This window comes from Phragmites australis, chromosome 7 (genome assembly GCF_958298935.1).
Source record: "Phragmites australis chromosome 7, lpPhrAust1.1, whole genome shotgun sequence".
NCBI classification, from domain to species: domain Eukaryota; kingdom Viridiplantae; phylum Streptophyta; class Magnoliopsida; order Poales; family Poaceae; genus Phragmites; species Phragmites australis.
In genome coordinates, this window is record NC_084927.1 from 23,750,222 (window position 1) to 23,770,282 (window position 20,061).

Genomic DNA, 20,061 nt, shown 5'->3' on the forward strand with positions numbered 1-20,061 from the left:
TGCTCAAAAATCTTGGTAACTGAGCTTACAGTTTCTTCGTACTGATAATAGAAGTCGTTCGGTAATCGAATTTGAATTTAAAAAATAAAAAATCCTAAAAAACTATAGGTAATTATAAGATCTTATGTGAAAAAATTTAAAAATAATATCGTTTGCGCCATATTCTATGGGAGGAAATTTGAAAAAAAGAAAAAAGTTGAAGCGCGTAACTCATTTATTAATTTATGTTAAGAAAAAGCTTAACATGTAAATACATATTTTTTTTATGACATATCTTAAGATGATCTTTAAAATTGGTTTTACTTCATTTAAAGTTTTATTAATTTCTCAATAATTTTTACAAAGTTCACAAGCATAAAATAAATATGTTAAGAAACATCATTGTAATTAACTTTTTCATGTCTACCATTATTTTTTCTACATAAAGCATAATATAAGTAAACTAATAAAAGTGGTTAGTTATGAATTAATCTAGTTGTAACATATTTACACAATCCTGCATGTAACAAAGAAAATATTCAACTTTTTTATGAGTATAAATACTTCTATCATGTAGATCATGTTACAAAGAAATCAACAAAATTTGTTTCACTTGATTTGAAGCTCAGATGAATTAGTTATTGATTTTACAAGATTGAGCTATTTTTTAGTTTTTTTTAACTTCACTGAAATTCGAGAAAACCGCTTGATAAATCATTTAAACCGAATGGTTACTGAAGAATTCGAACGGTTACCAACAATTCAAAAAATACGAAAAAAAATAGTCGATTAATCGCTAAATGGTTAAAACCGAACGGTTACCGTTTAGTCAATTCAGATCGAATTCTCGCTGAATTTTAAATTTAACTTAGTAAATTTTAAACGTATTCTCGCTGAATTTTACGTGGTTATCGTGATAATCATGATTTTACAGTAACCGTCAGCGAGCAATTTTTGTTGCCAAAATGAATCTATGAACCTTGACGTAGAGCGATTCGTGAATATATTTTAACTCAATCAACTAACTAGTGATTTTAAGTACATCAAAATAAGTAAGTAGTTAATTAAATTATAATAGCATAGATTCACGGATATCTATTACCAGACAAAATGGTTCGATCAAGGGAGAATCCAACCTCAAAATTAAACAGAAACATACCGGTGATCCAAGGGCGAATCTAACCTAAAGATTAAATAGAAACATACCGGTGACTGAATCTTACAACTTAAAAAAAAAACTAAGTTCATTAAAATCCACCGAAAAAAATTAAGTAGGCCTATGCCCTCGCTCCTGTACGCTGGCTCCGCCCATGATTCGATCGACGTACGGTCGATACTGCCTGCGTGCGTACCTGCAGGCAGCAACACGGTCGATCCCAACACTCCCTGACTAAACGCGTACAAAGCGAAGAGGCTGGCAGGCACGCACCAATCAGACTTCACCTAAGATAAAAGAGAGCCGTTTCTAAGCTAAAAGATAGATGGGCGACTTCACCTAAGATAAAAGAGAGCCATTTCTAAGCTAAAAGATAGATGGGCGACTTGACCTTCCCTGCTACTGCAGCGACGCCACAACCTGCAGGTCCAGGCCCGCTGTGCCGCCTCAGCTTCGCCCACTTGGCCGCCTCGCCCCTCTGGTTCCCTCCCTCTCCTACCGACGACGACGCCATGGCAGAGGAAGAGCAGCGGCCGGAGGCGCCGAAGGTGGGAGGGGAAGCGGCGGCGGACGAGGTGGAGGACAGGATGGACCTGCTGTGGGAGGACTTCAACGAGGAGCTGGGGGGTTCGTGCTGCGACGGGTTGGAGCCGTCGTCGTCGGACGCGGAGTCGGAGCGGTTTGCGCCGCATGGGTGCGCGCCGGTGCTGCGCCCGTCGTCGAGGGCCGGCGGGGCGGGACATTACCGCCGCCGGGCCGGCAGCTGGGTGCTGCTCATGAGGATCTTCAGGAGGCTCTTCGTCATCGACAAGACCATCTCGGCGGCCGCCAGGCAACACGCTACCAGGGCACGGTGATGCATGCATCCGGTCCGGCCGATGCATATTTATTTCCACACTATGCAATTGCTTCCAGGAGTTTTTTTTTTGGGAAAGATCAAATGCTTCAAGGAGTACAGGAGCCTGCAAGAATCATGCATGCCTGTGATGCAAATGACAACAAAATTATACTCCACTAGAAATACTAGTAATAAGTGTTCTTGATGGTGTAAATAGGGCTCCGCATATACAGAGAAAATAGTACCATACTGCCACTCCATTTTTCTTTCTTTCTTTCTTTTTTTTTTTGCTCCATTGTATTTTCTTCCACTGTTACTTTTTTGGGTTATCATCTATCAATTGAATAGTCTAAATATTAAAAGGTCAATGCCTGTGCAAAATCTCCTCTTTTTTGGGCCCATCAGTCACGATCGAGATGCTATGTCGTGATTCGTGATATCATCTTTGGATCTGAAGGAAGAAAGGTGTGCGGTTTTCTTAGGACAAATTTTTTTTGGTGTGCTTTTGTGGTGGTAAAAGGTGTGTTTTGCGGGTGCGTGTTTTTATGTGGGTGGCTCACATAAGGACATAAGATTAGTTCGCACTCAAGGCGAAAAGAGACTCTTATCAAAAAAAAGAAGCGGAAAGAGACGAGAACAGCGACATCCAATCTCCTTCCTGATTGGAACGAAAAACTCTGTTCTGCCCCTAAGGGAAAAAATACGATTGGAAGGGAGAGACATCATTTCAAACAATTTTTTCGAAGAAGGGAGGAGTCGAACCGGATTGGCTATTCTCTCCTAAGGAAACCTCAGGAAGCAAGCTATATTGTGTAAGAATGGGAGAATATAGCTTTTGGTTAAAGGACCCAATGGCACTGCATCCTAGCATAATGGCAGCACTGTGAAAGTAGCACTGGGGCTAGGCAATCACAAACCTCATCAGAGCGAAGAAATGGACACTTTTGTCTTGTTACCACTTACCTGCATCACAAGTTCACAACAGCACGAGCATAGGGAGGAAAAGGACAATCCTTGCGAATTATTGTGGTGTCAAACTACCATAATTCAATAGTACCCAATTGAGGTCAACTAACAGCCAGAACAGACAGGAGAGAGCCCACATGAACCTAGAGCTTGCACAGACATAAACCAGCGTGATGGCAGCTGGGCCTAGTTTCACCAACTATCTCAGACCAATGTAGTGCATCCAAATTATATATCATGCATCTTTCAGACCAATAGAAGAATGATGCGCAATTGAAGATAAAACACCAATACAATGGTGTGTAACCAGTTTTACATTCTAGTTGCCACGTATATTAAGGGTAACATGGGAATTGCATATGTATTTTGGAGGATGTACTGTGTTTCCTGTGAAGTTTCTAATCGTCCCCTTCTTTGAAATATATTGTCTGATCATGGCTACAAAGTGAAAACAAAATGATACAGCAATATGCATCACAGAACCACCATTGATACTGTAATTTCATATAGATACAACCTTTTTAAAAAAAGTATAGACCTCAAGCGTTGTATGATTCTTGCCATACTGGCATGGTAATGGAGAGTTGGACATAATTATGTTGATATCTTGGAATAGAAGAGCAGCCTCACAATCTGCTTGATGCAGCAAGGTACTTAGTATGACGGCCTTGTGCCATCAATTTTCCTGTCTTTTTCTTCCTGAAATCGACAGATACAACGCCAACTGATTTTCCAGCGCGCAGCAACTTTCCCTCAACTTCTATTTCTTCCTGGACAATTAACCAAAAGAGTTAACAGTGAGTCAAACAACTTTGGAAAAATACATAGCAGTATGGAAACAAACAAAAAGTTCAATATTAATCTAGCCTTCCAGTAGAACAACCCAGGACGAGCAGCCTATATTAGTATACTCTTCAGTGCGATATCTGAACAAGTATCAATTATCAAGGTGGTTATTTCTGATGCGTACCAGGCATTTTCCCAGAGGTAAAGTGATCCAATCCCTACACTGCTTTAATAAGAAAGTTACTGCCAACAGACTCCACTTCTAACTGATAAGAACGAAAAATGAATAAAGAGTGAATGCAGACTGATTCATTCAACCATCCTTTCTGCTTATATTTACAGCACATTTATACTTCTAGATAAGAAAAATGTCAGTTGCCAAAAGTTAAGAAGCTAAGAAGTAGTAAACAATTTATCTTGTCCATAGAGGTGCTGTTATCCCATGTTCACGATGTTAACTCATAAAAATATTACATACCACCCTCATAGAGGATCATGAAGCAAGTAAGCAACACTAAAGCTTCTAGAAGAATTTGTATCGAACCTATTCTAAAGAAACAATATTAAAGCTAATGATATTGACCTGACAGTAGGCAGGTGAATTACACACGCGCACAAAACTCAATAACAAATAAAGCATAATATTATTTGCATCGAGGTATTTATTTTGGCATACATTAGGAACATCTCCTAAGCATGTCAAACAAAGGAAAGTGGTTTTATAATAAGCAATATGAATTAGGATTTATAAGTACCATGTTTAAATAACGTCAGAAAATCAAACTAAAACATGGCCTCCTAGGTTCTGAATTTTGATATGATGAATACATCAAATCATCTATGAACAGGTGGAGAAGATCATCTATCGAATTCTTTGCCACGTCCTAATCAATGAACTTGCAGCACTGTATAAAGTTGTACCATCTTTAATCGCCATACTAGGCACCCTCTACATGAGACAGAAAACTTAATTTATTTCAGGATGCCAGAAAACAGGAAATGGCACAAATCCAACAACTTTTATTAAGTTCAAAGCAATCACACACCTAATCCCAGCTCATTCCTTCTCCTTATCTGCTAAAACTTCGCACTCCAGCAAATTGACTAGTAGACAGTAGTAGTACATGTTGCAGAGAAGATTTAAGTCCATGAGGTCTAGCCATAACAACTTAGTGACACAGTTTCTGCTAGCCACGAAGCTGTTCACAACACCAAGCAGTAGAACTGCAGCAATCATGCCCAATTGCAATTTCCAGGAGACACGCCACCACGATAACAGCCTAGTCAGACATTCACGAACATGCCAGCGCCATGACAGAACCAAATCGTTAATAGAAAGTAGACGCCTTCAAAGTTCAACTAATCAGAGAGCAATTACTGACACTCAATCCCATTTCCTCACCAAACATGAACCTCAAAAGGTATAGAGAACGCAATCCCCGCCAGGAGGCCGGAGCCCGAAAGTTACTCGCCAAACCCCAATGTCTCAGCAATTTGGTAAGGCCCTAATTTGCCATCCAATTTCAAATCTCTCGAACTAAAAGTTTGTTGAGACCATAATGAAACACAACCTGAAAAGTGAACCGAGAGAACGAGAAAGTCAGTCTCACCCCGACGGCAGCCACATCGACATAGGAGACGCTGATCTCGACGGAGACCCCACTGCTGGCGAGCCCGCTGCAGTAGAACACGGCCGACCCCACCTGGTCGGCGAGCGTTGCCGTGACGCCGCTGCGGAGGTACCCCGCGGAGCTCTGCAAACCAACACCAATTCGAACCAAACACCAGAAGTCTCGTCACCATCTCGAAGCAAGGAGCGTAAAGAGCTAAGAGTTCATAGGGTTTCATCGGCAGAGAGGGAGGCGAGGGTGTCTTACCGCGAGGCGAGGGGTGACGACGAAGGAGCAGAGGAGGCGACCGTGCTCCGCTGACTCGACACCGACGCCGCTGAGGACGAAGGGGTCGTAGAAGTGGAGCCGGGGAGGGACGGAGCCGGTGATTTCCGAGACGGTGGCTGTAGGCTCGAGGGTTCGCCTCACCGCTTCCGGGTCCATGGCGGCAGCGCTCCGGCCGGCGAGGAGGTTCCACCACCGGGATCCGGCTGGACCTGTTGCTGGCACGCAACTCCCAAGACGAGTGGAGGACGTGGGGTTTGCTAAATTAGGCTGGCGTGGGAGACTGCGAACGGTCAGCTGACAATGGGACCCGGAGAGTGAGGGCTAGGATTGGGCCCCAGTCTCCAGGGGAAGCCAAACCTTTTCTTTTGGAAAAAAAAAGGCTATTTGCCCGCGTGGTGCGTTTGGAGCGTTCATTTTTCATCCAACGTTCTAGATGTGTTTGTTAAATGACAAATTGATTCGTATGGAGACCAATCTGTGCATGCTGAACAGTCAATAATAGGCCAATAGCAATAATGCAAAATTCATTATATACCACCGAAACATCATGTCTTTCGGAAATGGGCAGATCACCTTGTATCCAGCACATGACACCCTATGTAAGTACCGATACAGATACCGATATGTATCGGTTTGATACGGATACAGAAATACGTTATTTTTTAAAAACCTCGATACACGAATACGTTTACATTAAAAAAACATAAATAAATTACTCATATTCTACTTAAATTCTATTATATAACATATTTAAAATCTCAATTTAAGAACATATTAAATGACATAACAAATTAACAACAGGTAGCTAAAGACAAGGGCACTAGTTTCATCAAAATAACTTGCATAGAACTATTATCATTCAGCTGACACAACTGAACCAAGAGAAATATTCATAGATATATCATCATTTTTCTACCTACTCACTGAACTGAATGAGCTAAAGAACAAACAAGAACACATGACAAGCATTATTATATATTTTGAGAAGAACCAGTTATGTACTCGTGTTAATTATTGAATTGCAGTATTCTACTATGAGAACTGAGAAGACATATCACTTCGGTTTATATGATGAGAATTGTGAAAGTAGTAGCTAGCAATTATGGTTTCAGTCCAATAGAATTTCTAGGAACTGACTTGGAGCTCTCAGGACTCTGGTCTTCAGGCCAAGCAATATAACTAACAAGTAGCAAAAAAGAAAATAACAGGTTCTCACATAGCCCATAACTGCTGCTACTTTGCTTGACAAACATAATGCTAATGAGGTCCAAATTCAGCATACAAATATATATATATATATATATATATATATATATATATATATATATATATATATATAGTGGCTTCTGTGCGATCGACTGGGCGGGTGGAGTGGCTGTCGGCTGGAGGCGTGGGTGACCGTCGGCGAGGTCGAGACCAGCGACGCCGAGAAGGCCCGCGTGCTGGTGCCAGGTGAGATGTGAGACTAGGAGGCGGCTGCGAGGCATCACCGGGAGAGCCGCGAGACACGAGAGGGAGGCTAGCAGATTAGGGATTTGAGTGGATCGAGAGGATTCTTGTTGGGTCAGACTGTATCCGTGAGGTATCTATAAATATCTGTTAAGGTATTCGATTTTCTTTTAATTATTTTTAGTTGGATACTTTTTGGATACATATTTAAGTCAGATAGTGTTAGACTTGCATACGCACCTTCTTAAGTATCCGTGCCTTACAGATAACATCGGTTAAATTTTTATTTTTTAGTGATTTATCATATATAGTTAACTTATATAATATTAAACTTAATAAGTGAGATATCAAAATTTAGCAGACTAAGTTCGGGACACCCAATCATTTTAATTCTAGATCCCCAACAGCTTTTGGACTATACCATCGAAAGAAACTGCGTCCGTACAGTATCACCAGAGATCACACCGTTTAGGAATTTTGCCTAGCAACAAAGCAGCTATACTTGCAAAAAGGAAATTGGGGGCAAATTCTTCTACTTAATTGCACCCCTCATTTTGAAACAACGTATCAGAATCAAGAGACCGCTTTGCACAGAATAGGGCATAGAAAAACAAAAAGGGACCACAATGACCTTATTCAATTCAGTAGCGTTATGACAGCAAATTTCAGTAACTACTGACCTTAGTATGTTTAACATAGACAATTGACAACCTATAACATGGCACCGGCGTCATAAACATGCATCTCCCTACTGAATCTTGTAGCATCTCCCTACTGAACGATTGATCTGAACAGTTGCCCTGAACATCCACTCAGTGTCGTCTGTAGCCTGCACTCTGTAGCATGGTGCCCCCAGTTTACTGCAGAATAGAGACGCCTCTAAGCATTGGATTCACAGAGCAAGACACAGCAAAAATGCAGGAGTTACTGAACAGAAAAAGGGTGCATACGGCGTCTTGATCAGAGTTCATATTTTACAGGTGCCGCCGGCGATGAAGATGTTGTGACCTCCTCTTCTACAGCACCCGTCTGTGTTGCTTCGTCCACTACAGCAGCTGCACCGGCGTTGATGCCCTTGTTCTTCTTGATGAAACTGATGATGTCCTCAGCATCATCAGTTGGGATACCCCTCGACTGCGAAGTCCGTAGGGATATCGTTTGCAGTGCCATCCCGAGAAAACCAAGGGAATGAAAATGTGTATAACGCCTGACAGAAGTATGATCATATCACACAACCAAAAAAAGGATCAAACATGAAATGAAAATGGACCACCATCTTTAAAATGACCACGTCTTCATCGTCTTGCAATGGGACGGCAACTTCCTCCAAGATCGGGGCCAACTTCCGACAATGGCCACACAAAGTCGCATAGAACTCGAGCAGAACTGCACACACAAAAAAAAAACCCATCATGTCAAGAGTGAATTCATAGAACTAAGAAATATATAGAGTCCGTGTTTATTATCCATGTGGCTTCAAACTTTTACTCATCCCGTAGCGTAACTAACACGATGGGAAACTGGCTACGTAGCTTGAGTAAAAAACTGAAAGCTTATATACTGATTGCAGCAGCGACCCTATGTTGGTCGTTATGACTATTGACTATGCAAAAATGAAGTCGTGTTTGAAAAAAAAAATATTTTAATCCTCCATAGGTTATATATACATGTACATGTTGGCTCCATACTTGATCTACGTTCCAGCAGTCGAAGCCTTGAGAATTGACTACAGTGATATATACATGTTTGGAGCAGGTAATGCAGGATTTGGGATCTGTTTACCCGACATGGATGGGGTATTAGATAATGGATTTCAAACCCATCACTTTTTTATGTATCAGGCTTTTCTTATAAACTTGGTTTTCATGCTTTTATTTTTTGCTTTAAGTTGTGCATCACAGTTGCGCAGGAGCCGGAAGTATACTCTCGCACGATTGTATCACTTGAAATAACGATAAGAAGTAATAAAAGCTTTCTTTATTGAAAAAAGAAATATATCGAGGATTACTCGGACTAGTGGGAGTAGCAGAACCAACCATTTTTTGCCAAAAACAACGTCGTCAATACTGTCAGCCACGACGACCTTCGCAGGCTGGTCATTCACCTTGGGAATTGGTTCCGACTTAGGACTGTTTGTTTAGGCCAACGTTTTTTAAGCTTTTGTTGAAATCTAGATTTTTTTAAGAAGCTGGTTTCTAACTTTTGACTATTTGTTTTTACGATAAATTTTTAGGTTCTCAGCATATGAAAAGCTAAAAAAGATACTCTTAGCTAGTTTCTCAGTTTTTAGCTTATTTCATCATAAATCAGCTTTTCAAATGCCAATTTATTTCAACTTTTGATTTATGAAAAACAAAAACCAGCTAAAAGCTGAAACAAATTGGACCTTAACATAAGGCGCCAAGTTGCCGTGCTACATGAGCCACCCCATTGAGCAAGAAATGGTTTTTTTTACAGTAAAGTACTCTGAAACAGCTTAGTATCTAAGCAACAAAGTGAAATAGGAAAGTAGCTCAGGTGGTTTGGTGCGAGCTGTTCACCTAGTCTATCTAGGTTTGATCCCTTGGTCGTAACCTAGGTGTTTCATTTTCCACGTTTCATTTTCCGCCGAAGGGGTCTCCTTTCCGTATACCCTAAAAAAGTAGGAAAGGCCTCAACTATCTACTGCTTCATCCAGTGTACGATCTGATCAGGGTCGATAGTCGGATTGAGATACTTTCCGGATTGCGCTATCACAAAAAGGAGGGGCGCCTCACTTTCTTTGAGCCCAAAATACTGAAAGGATTTGCAACAAAGCTCGTTAGGCAACTAGTCGTAATAATTCTCGAGAAGCAAATGCTGAGAGAAAGTACAAATAACAACCTAGGTTACGACCTGAAGGAAGCAGTGGCTAATTACCTCTAGAGCGAGTTGCTTGCAGTGGCCACACCTGCGGGTAGTTGCCACTTGCCATTGCCAGTTAGCCACCGTGCGGGAGTTGAGATGGAGCACAGCTGCTTAAGGAAATGAATGCGATGTACGTACCATGGCGCGTAGAACTCGACGACGATGAACTGGTGCTTGGCCACCGCCTCCGAGAAGTTGCCTGCGTCCAGCGTTAGGACCGCCTCTTCCAGCTCCACAGCGGCCTCCACCTCTGCTGATGCAGGGTCGGAGAAGAGGAGAACGACGGAAACGAGGGTGAAAGGGAGCACCAGAGAGACGGGCCATTGCTTAAGCTGTAACTAACAATGCCTTGAAGAGGCCAAAACCTGAGTTAATATACGTGAGAGGGCGGAGAGGTGTTGCACTTGCAGGGATCTCGAGTAAGTCAATGGGAGCTTTGTTTGCTCGCTTCTCTTCGACTCCATGTTCCTGAACTTTGCTTCCAAAAGTCATTAGCGAGTCTTTTTCCTTCACCTTTTTCCCTTTCTTTGCTTCAGCTAGTAAATTCTAGTTCTATTCAGGCGAAGCTCATATTCAGCCCAGGCGCGCTACCTTGGTAAAAGTTGTACTGTCATCAACGCCCCTGCACACCATCATCTCAATTGTTGTCCCGCCATGGGTCATTAGGGAGATCGATAGAACTCGGAAAGCTTTCCTCTGGTCTGGCGACAGGAAGACTTCTGGTGGCCGGTGCGCACTCGCATGGCAACAGGTTTGCAGACATGTGTCCTATGGAGGGCTTGGTATTTTGAACCTACGTGCAGCAGGCATCGTCTACGTTTATGCTGGCTTTGGCTTCAGCATAACGACCCTTCAAGGCCTTGGGGTGTTCTACCGACGAATCATGAACGGGAGGTTGTCGACCTATTTAACACTTCCATAATGTTTGAAGTTGGCAATGGGGACAACACATTCTTCTGGTGCGACGCATGGCTTGACAGTCATTCCATCTGCACAGTGGCTCCTGACCTCTTTGGCTGCGTCCCTCAATCTCGCTTGAAGTGTAGGACGGGTAGGGACGCCATCCTTCATCGCAAATGGGTTGCAAATATCACCGACCCCCTTTCTATCTATCACTGCGATCGTTCAATTCCTACATTTCTGGGTTTGGCTCCAATCTGTTCAACTGAATACCGAAAGGGTCTGCATTACTTGAAAATGGACCACTTCGAGTGAATACACCGCCAAATCCGCTTATGATCTCCAATTCGACGGGTCGATTCTCTTTGCTGGGCCGATTTGATATGGACAACATGGGCGCCAACGAAAGTTAGGTTCTTCGATTGGCTGGCGCTCCATGGACGTCTATGGACTGCGGTGTGAAGGAAAAAAAACATAGTCTACAACCTTCAGATTCCTGCACACGATGTATGCAGCTACCAGAAACTTGCGACCATCTGCTTTTGCATTGTGTTTCATCACGGGAGACATGGTGGTGAGTTCTGGGCGTGCACCCTCCTTCAATGAACATCTCCTTCAATTGGTGGATCGATCTTCGGGGACGGGTCGCTTCTGACCTCCGAAAGGGCCTAGACTCGCTCATTCTTCTCACATCTTGGTAGCTTTGGCTCTCCCGCAACAACTGTATCTTCAACAACCGCCGCACATCCAGTGAAGTCCTGACGGCCATTGTTCAAGAGGAAGCTGATAGATGGTGCACCACCAGGGCTAGGAAGTTATTCATCGTCGTGCAAAGGATATGTGCATACGGATCAATCTTCTGAGCATGTACTATTCTCTTAGGTTGCTTGTGTGTCTTGGTTTTTTCCTCCTAGTTACAACTCTATCCGTATAAGTCCTTTTAAGTTGTATGGGCTTTCCGTCTCCAACCAAATCTTGGTCGTTGTAAAAGACTTCACTCTTTTTCTTCCTACTTAATATAAAGATATGCAATCCTCCTGCGTATTCGAGAAAAAAAATTCTAGTTGTATTCTAAACTTCAGACAAGTTCTGTGTGAAAGTAGCATTTCACGTGTATACACAGAGTCCAAAGAAGTAACCCATGACCCCATCATTCCATCGCCAATGTCAGTTGCCAACGCCAACTTCAGAGGTCATCTGACCTTCTAGTTATAGGCTCTAGCCACAGGCTTCAGAGCAGTAATCCATCAAGCCATTAGCAATCTCAGCATCTATACTCATCCTGCTCATATCCGTCTGAATGATTCTTAAGGTATCGTGTATCTCATTCCGGCACGGGTGTCAATTATCTCGTGCGCAAAACACATTCACTTTCCTGCCTATCTCAATCCAACTACAGCCGGGCTGCTTACTGACACCCTTGTCCTTCATGGATCTCCTCACTCTAAAAACATCTGCCCATTTCCCCATCTCAGCATACATATTGGAGAGAAGAACGTAGGGTCCAGAATTCTCGGAGTCAAGCTCAAACAATTTTCCAGCTGCCCATTCCCCCAACTCAAAGTTCTTATGCAGCCTGCAAGCACCTAGCAGAGAAGCCCAGAGACAGAGTCAGGCTCCATTGGCATGTTCTTTATGAGCTCCTCAACTTCTTTCAGATGACCAGCACGACCAAGCAAGTCAATCATGCATGTGTAGTGATCTCGGGATGGAGTTATCCCATGATCCTCAGTCATGGTTCGGAAGTATCTCCGGCCCTCCTCAACCAATCCAGAATGGCCACAGGCAGACAAAACCCCAATCATGGTGACTGAGTCCGGCCTCTCTTTGCTGCACAGCATTCTTTCAAAAAGATGCAATGCATCTTTTGCATGGCCATTCTGCGCATAACCAACAATAATTGCATTCCACGACACATTATCTCTGGCTGCCATCCTCTCGAACACCTTTGCACCATCATCGATGGAACCTGTCTTCAGGTACATGTCTACAAGAGAGTTCCCAACGAATACATCAGACTCCGGCCCAAAATCAAAGCGAAAACCTTCTTTCAGGACACGCACATGAGCTTGCTGACCAAGCTGGAGATAAGCAAGATTCCCACATGCGTTAAGAACAGTTCCATAAGTGTAGTGTGTTGGCCAAACTGACTCCCTTTTCAGCCTGACAAAGAGCCTAAGGGCTTCCTCCTCCTCACCATTCTGCTCATACGCTGCAATGAGCACATTCCAAGTAATGACATTCTTCTCGACCTATGCGAGAACACTACCTGAGCATCCTCCACATTTGCAGATTTCGCATACCTGGTGAGCATGGATGTTTCTGAGACAATACTCCTGAAAGCCATGCAATCAAAGACGCACCTTGCTTCCCATGTCCTCCCACACTTTGCATACATATCCACCAAAGCATTGTTCAGCACCATGTCCTCCATAAACCTGTCGCACTTCACCACACGGGCATGGACACACCGTCCTTCTCTATCTGCGGCGAGGCCTGCACAGGCGCTCATCACGCTGGCGAGTGTCACCTCATCAGGAACGAAACCAGCATCCATCATCTTGGCAAATAGCAGAAGAGCCTCGTCCACAGGGCCGTTCTGCTCATAGCAAGTGATCAAGCTGTTCCAGGAAACAGTATTCCGCTCAGGCATTGCGTCAAACACCCTATGTGCCTCCTTCGGTCGCTCGCACTTGGCGTACATGTCCACAAGCGCGCTCCCAATGTACACGTCCTTCTCTTGAGGCGACCTCGCAACAAGGCCATGCACCTGCTCGCTGTTCTCAAATCCTTCTCCGCGGCGCAGGCGCTGGCGAAGGAGTAGGCGTTGAGCACGAAGTCTTCGGTGTGCATGGCGGCCACGAACCGGAGCGCGTCGCCGCCGCCCGTGCCGCGCGAGCGCTGCGACGACTAAGTTGTAGGAATACTGGTCCGGGTCCGGGATGGTCTCGAAGAGCGCGCGGGCGTCTTCGGGGCGGCCGTGGTGCGCGTAGGCGGAGAAGAGAGCGTTGTAGGAGAAGGTGTTGCGGCGGGGTATCCCGTCGAACACCCTGCGGGCCTCGCGGACGCGGCCGAGCCGCGTCGCACGTGGAGACGAGGGTGTTGAACAGGAAGGTCTCGCCGAAGAAAGGCGATTTGAGAACGACCGCCTGCGCGGCGCGGGCGGCGGGAAGCGTGGGAGCGGAGCGGAGGAGGTCGGCGAGCGGCGCCGACATGAGGAGGTGCGGGACGAGGTGGTAGTAGTGTCGCGCGGCTCGCGCCATGCCATGGCGTGCGCAGTCTTAAGTTGTAGCACTCGCAGTTGGACTAATCTCCTAGCGTCCAGGGCCTGATGAACGGCCAGGATCGGTTGCAATCCCGACAGCGAAAACGAGATAGAAAGAGAGCGGCAAGATAACATCACCAGTAAATGAAATGAATTATGGGACTATCATACGATGACTGAATATCTGATGGAGCTTGACATCCCACAGCACACTTACACAATCTATACTAGCCAAGGACTCAGTAAAAATGTCTGTGATGGTCTCGACCAAACCATAGAAGTGAAATATTTTTATTTCCAATCCATCCCTTTCTAAATGGATTTGCTATAAATCACCCGAGGGATTCAAACATTCTCTTCAACCGATATTTAGACCTCTCGATTTGCTTGATTGCTTCAAGATTCAAGCGTTGGACGACCCCTTCTTCTCTGGCGATGACCACTTGCTCCGGTGAAGTTAGGGTTAGAGTTCAATTTACTAGAGGTTTGTGCACTTATAGGGATGTTTGTGGCAGTAGGTCGACCTGGTAGTGGCGATGGTCGGTGGGCAGGGCGGTGAGGCAACTGGAGCACAACCTGTCATCCTCCGCCACCCGCAGCCGATGGGTAAAGTCAGGGTAGGGACATCAAACCGACAATCTGGCGGCCGATGGGTAAAGTCAGGGTAGGGACGTCAAACCAACAATCTGTCAAAGATAGGTTAGTGTAATGGTAACCTACGAAACTGGATCTGGTGGTAGGTAGCCACCAGAGACAAGGAGGACAGGATGTGGGTGAGAGCACTGTGGTAAAACTCGCCGGAGGGCTAGGGCTGGTGAGAGGCAGGGCGATGGCTACAAGTGAGGGAGGCGTCGAGAGGAGAGGGTGCGTACGGAGAAAAATCGAGTGCGAGTGCACAATACCCTGAAACACTATTTCCTCAGCAACATCTCAAAGAAAATGTCAATCTTCAAAGTAGTTCAGTTTCCAACTGTGTTTCTGATGGCATCGCACCTGTTGTTGCAGTATCAAATAATTGCAGAAAAGAATGGATAGATAATGTTCCTTGCTATCAACCATCGTACCAATTTCATCATTCTAATCATGAGGTAATATTACTGCATCGGAGCTTTAGCCGCATGGCAGATTATAATCCTGCCCACTTCATAAAGATATTCCGCGTTCGGCCAACAATTACTCTTTCAACAAAGGGAGCAGAGGTATTTACACATGACAGGCAGGTAACCAGATGCAAGGCGCCAACTGTAATAAGAAAGCAAGGAGGAAGCAAAAGGCAGCAAGGCTTGACAACTGCTCAGCATCTTCCTACTGCTGAGGCTTGCCATTTTCTCTCCCAGAGCTCTCATTGTAGAGCAAGTCCCAAAACTAAACCGAGACATGGTTACATAGAGCAAGCTTGAACTCGAAATGTGATAGTCTTACTTTACTTGAGATGCAGATAAGTGGCTCATGTGAAGTCCGCAATTGGGCAATTCAGTGCTATGTGATTATACACCTGTTAACCACATTGTGCCCCAATTCAAACCCACCAAAACAGCAGAGGAAGCTTGGGGTCTTGATAGACATCAACTATGTAAATTATATATGGGCTCTGCTTGAATCTTCATCAAAGCCAGGTCTTGTCAATGCTGATCCTGCCAGCTTACAGGCAGCTAAAAGGTCATTTTTCAAGTTTGTCCCTTCTAACAGATTGGACATTTAGCGTCTCAGTGACCTAACAATAAATCTCACGGCTCACAGGGAGAACCACAATTCTCACCAGTTTTGTCCCCCCGACCTGAATGACATGGACTCTGCCTTGTCACCATCACTGCATGTACTCAGGGATGGACTCAAATCTAACTGGAGTCAGGGGATTGCTGTCATTGATATGCTGCGCAGCTCTCTCCCCTAACTTTCTGTTCCCATATTCTCTGCAGCAGTCGAAGATCCTGAGCCACATTGCAGTTGTTGGCTCAAATGGCATGTGCTCCACGAAATCCTCTAGCTCAACCATGTATCCATGCTTGCCCAATAGTTCGATCATGCACTCATAGTGTTCGACCCGAGGGACGATGCTATACTCATCAGTCATCAGAGTGAAATAACTCCTTCCCAATCCAACATGTCCCTCGCAGATACATGAAACCAGTGCACCAAGGAAAGTGACAGAGTCTGCCCTAATCCCCTGCTTCCTCATATCATCGAACAATTCAAGCCCATGGTCACCTTTACCATTGTAAGCACATCCAAAGATAATAGAATTCCACAGGATGACGTCATGTGATAATCCCGCCTCAAAGACCCTAATGGAATAATCAAACAACCTACACTTGGAGTACATGTCAATCAGTGCGCTTCGCAGTATATCGTCAATCTCATAACCGTTTCTCATCATGTATGCATGAATCTGCTTCCCATGCTTAAGCAGAAATATGTTCGCACAGGCTGCAAGTGCAGAGCTGAACGTGGACTTGCTAGGTTTCGCTTCGGATTGCATCTCACGTAGAGCATGCAGTGCTTCTTTACTCATGGAGTGGCGTTCGTAACCTGAGATCAGTGAGTTCCAGGAGTATCTATCTCTTTCTGATCCCATCTCAAAGAGAAGAAGCTGTTCTGCACTCCTCAGGCACCCGCATTTGGAGTACATCCTCACAAGTGCATTCATCAGGAAGGGATAACTGAACAAACCGCATTTGAAAGCAAAAGCATGAACCTCCTCACCTTTCGTAAGGTCAAGCAGCCCAGTACAAGCATTGAGCACTGAACCAAGTGTAACCTCATCAAGCTCCTTTGTCTCCTGTCTCATCTGCTGGAGCAAATCTAAAGCACCAGTCAGATCCAGGGACCTGACATAACCGGTCAACATAGCATTCCAGGACACCAAATTGTGCTGCTCCATCCCATCAAACACCCGCTTCGCATCAGCAATCCTCCCACAAGCAGCCAATCCTGAGACAATTGAAGTGGACATCACCACATCCTTCATTGGCGCCAAGTTGAAGAGCCTCTGCGCTGCATCAATAGCATCACACTTGGCATACATATCTACGACTGAGCTCCGCACATGCACGTGGCGCTCATACCCATGTCGGAGCACAAAGGTATGTATGCACCTCCCTTCTTTAAGCGCGTTGTTATCCCGGCAAGCAAGAACTGCGTGTGTGACAGTATAAACAAGTGGTCTAACTCCGGCCCATACCATCCTGAAGAACATCTGGACAGCCATATCGCCCATCCCAGCAAGAAGATATCGCCGGATAATGACATTCCATGAAATGGCATTGGGTTGCAGGATGCCATCAAATGTCAACCTTGCATCCGCAAGCAAGAGGCACTTCCCGTACACATCAACCAGTGCCGTACCAAGAATCACATTGGACTGAAAGTCCCTCTTGGCGATATGAGCGTGGAGTTGCTGCGCACCACACAGGTCGAGGCACTCGGCGCAACAGGCAAGCACTGATGCCAGTGTGACGTCCTTCGGGCGAACGCCCAGAGAGTTCATGGCGGCGAAGAGGGAGATGGCTTCCGCTGGGTTCCCAGCGCGGGACGATGCGGAGATGATGGCGTTCCAAGAACCGCCGTCCCGGCGCGGCATTGCGTCGAACAGCTCCCGCGCGTCGGCGAGGCTGCCGCAGGCAGCTAGCAATTCGATGGCGCGGTTGAGGAGGAAGGTGGGGATGGAGGATCCGGAGGTGGAAGGGGAAGATGACGAGGCGAGGTGGGAGGCGATGCGGCGGGCGGCGGCGATGGAGCGGCGGGAGGTGGCCAGGCGGAGGAGCGAGGCGTAGAGTGAGGACGGGATCGGCGAAGAGGACGAGGACGGGGTGAGGGCGTCGATGGCGGCGAAGAGGCGGCCGGCGGCGACGTGGGCGGAGATTGCGGACACCGTTGAGGCGGCGGCGGCGGCGGCCGCCATGGTGGCGGGAAGGGGAAGGAGGGATCTACGTGGAAGGCGAGTTGTACTATATTTGGGCCTAAATTGAGTTTTACGGCTTTAATCAGATTAAGTTTAGGCCCACTGGCTATTTTTCATCATTTTTCCACTAAAAAAAGGCATTTCCATTTTTCTTCTTATATTGGGCGCTTCTGCAATTTCTTCACTAATAATTATTTGAACAGAAGTTTATAGTTATCTTCTAATTTATAGTGCATCCGAAGAGGTTCTAGTATCGTCATCTTCATGGGATTTGACCTTTTTTACTGAAAAGATTGTCACGTGAATGTATTGTAGATATCTATTATACGAGTACTATCTTTGTTACACAATTAGATAGATTTAGCTCGAACATTACTTCATCCACTTGGTGAAAAAAAGTTGGACTCACCACTTGTATATACACTTCTTCACAAACTTTCTCATTCATTCTCAACTGCTATCCCTACTTCTCACTTCCCAATACCACCATCTATAGTAGCCAAAATCACTTTAACACAACATATGAGCCACTTATGTTCCCTTCCCCCTCTCAAATATTCCCCTCCTCCCGAAAAACCTAGACTCCTCTTCTAGGACCATACGAAAAGAGCAATTAGCTAATGCCACACCAGGTATTTCAATTTCTTAGTTAAAAGGTCAATTTTAGTTTATCGATTTTCAAATCTATAATCAAATATCTAGTTGAAATGTTGACTATATGTGTGCAAGTTCCAATCTTTTTATTATCTAACTGAAAGTTTTAAATTCTAAGTTTAAGACATTAATTATGGACAGTAGTAGTCGTGCCCTGCAACTAAGTAAGGCACCGTCTGTTGGTACTCCCCTCCACAAGGGTGGGAGCATAACGAATGATACTTATGACGTCGGTGGAACAAAGGGTGTTAAATGGTTAAAGTGACATGACTATTGATTGAGTTGGGACATGTTTGTATGTTACATATTGCTATATTTTTAAGTAAAGTGTGACTTACTGCGAGTTATGAATGCCGTCATAAACCAAATATTTGCAGCATTTGATCAAAGTTCCCTAAGAGGGATGAAACAAAGATGGACGGATTCCATCCAAACACCTTTTGCATAATTCACAACATTGTCTTTCATGCAACCAGCTTGGCTTACTAGTCTTGCAGGTGGTAGCTGGTCTAGGTTCGTCGACGTGTCAGATTCCATGTTTTTAGCAAACGAGTATTTGCCAGTTTGGTCACGTTATTTTCCTGGGTTTAATCTGGTCGGGCTAGGGAGGTCATGAACCGTCTTTTCCACAGGAAAGAAGGATTCACAAATCGGCATCCATGGTAGGTGCGGCAAATAAAACATTGATAACTATAGTGCCTTACACGTCATCATAGTTCATTAGTACATATAATAAAATAAACGTGCCATATCCAGAAGATAATATCCGGGTGCAATTGATTATGATAGTTAACCTTAAGGCTCATCCATCAAAATATTACATAATCAAACCTCGAAAAATCCATAGCAAACCCATTTAACGTTTGTTTGATACATGGGATTAAACCAAATCCCTTTGGATTGACTAAAGAAAATAGATCACCTAGAAGAAACCAGATGACATTGCATATAAAAAAACAGAATAAAATGCATACCTACCCCTCCTATCAACCGAGATAGGCTCTGTTTCTTCCTCCCTATAGGTGGTAGGGATAGCGAAGTATTTTTGCGAACGCATTTGGTCTAGATCGCGCATATCAAACAAGAACTTGACGTCCAGTTAGTAAGACTTGAACCCTGACTAACCCGTAGCAGCAAAGACACATGTGCCGTTTTTTGCTGGTCTGACCCTTATTAGTTGGCCCGTCAATCCAGTTGAATGTGTGGGAGACATCATCTTACTGTCTTAGCAATCTTTCCCGGTGTTTGTCGACAACGGTCCCTTCTCGTGACCCTTCAGTCGACGCTTCAACCAAGCAGAAGCGGTACCTTCTGCTCCTTCCAATTGGTTCCGTCGGTGGTCTGCTATTTGTCTGTCAACAAGAGAGCAGGATGACTAGATGA

General features: G+C 44.7%; 3 protein-coding genes and 1 pseudogene across 4 annotated transcripts; 1 reads left to right on the top strand and 3 right to left on the bottom strand.

Moving 5' to 3' along the window:
* Positions 1 to 1,402: 1,402 nt before the first annotated feature.
* Positions 1,403 to 2,257, top strand: LOC133924257 (uncharacterized). Its single transcript, XM_062369708.1, has one exon. The coding sequence runs from the start codon at positions 1,513 to 1,515 to the stop codon at positions 1,990 to 1,992; it is 480 nt and encodes a 159-aa protein (XP_062225692.1). The 5' UTR covers positions 1,403 to 1,512; the 3' UTR covers positions 1,993 to 2,257.
* A 937-nt stretch (positions 2,258 to 3,194) lies between these two features.
* Positions 3,195 to 5,887, bottom strand: LOC133924256 (uncharacterized). Of its 2 annotated transcripts, XM_062369706.1 has the most exons (4): positions 5,603 to 5,887; positions 5,336 to 5,479; positions 3,910 to 3,948; positions 3,195 to 3,709 (listed from the first exon to the last, which is right to left on the bottom strand). In XM_062369706.1, the coding sequence occupies exons 1-4, from the start codon at positions 5,777 to 5,779 to the stop codon at positions 3,566 to 3,568; spliced, it is 504 nt and encodes a 167-aa protein (XP_062225690.1). In that variant the 5' UTR covers positions 5,780 to 5,887; the 3' UTR covers positions 3,195 to 3,565. The 2 variants fall into 2 exon arrangements, with proteins under 2 accessions (XP_062225690.1, XP_062225691.1); XM_062369707.1 differs by lacking the exon at positions 3,910 to 3,948 and having other exon boundaries at positions 5,603 to 5,883.
* Positions 5,888 to 11,148: 5,261 nt separating this feature from the next.
* LOC133925493 (pentatricopeptide repeat-containing protein At2g13600-like) lies at positions 11,149 to 14,121 on the bottom strand (annotated as a pseudogene).
* Positions 14,122 to 15,033: 912 nt separating this feature from the next.
* Positions 15,034 to 18,068, bottom strand: LOC133924258 (pentatricopeptide repeat-containing protein At3g26540). The gene has a single exon (XM_062369709.1). It carries the CDS (start codon positions 18,022 to 18,024, stop codon positions 15,931 to 15,933), a length of 2,094 nt encoding a protein of 697 aa, XP_062225693.1. The 5' UTR covers positions 18,025 to 18,068; the 3' UTR covers positions 15,034 to 15,930.
* Positions 18,069 to 20,061: the final 1,993 nt, after the last annotated feature.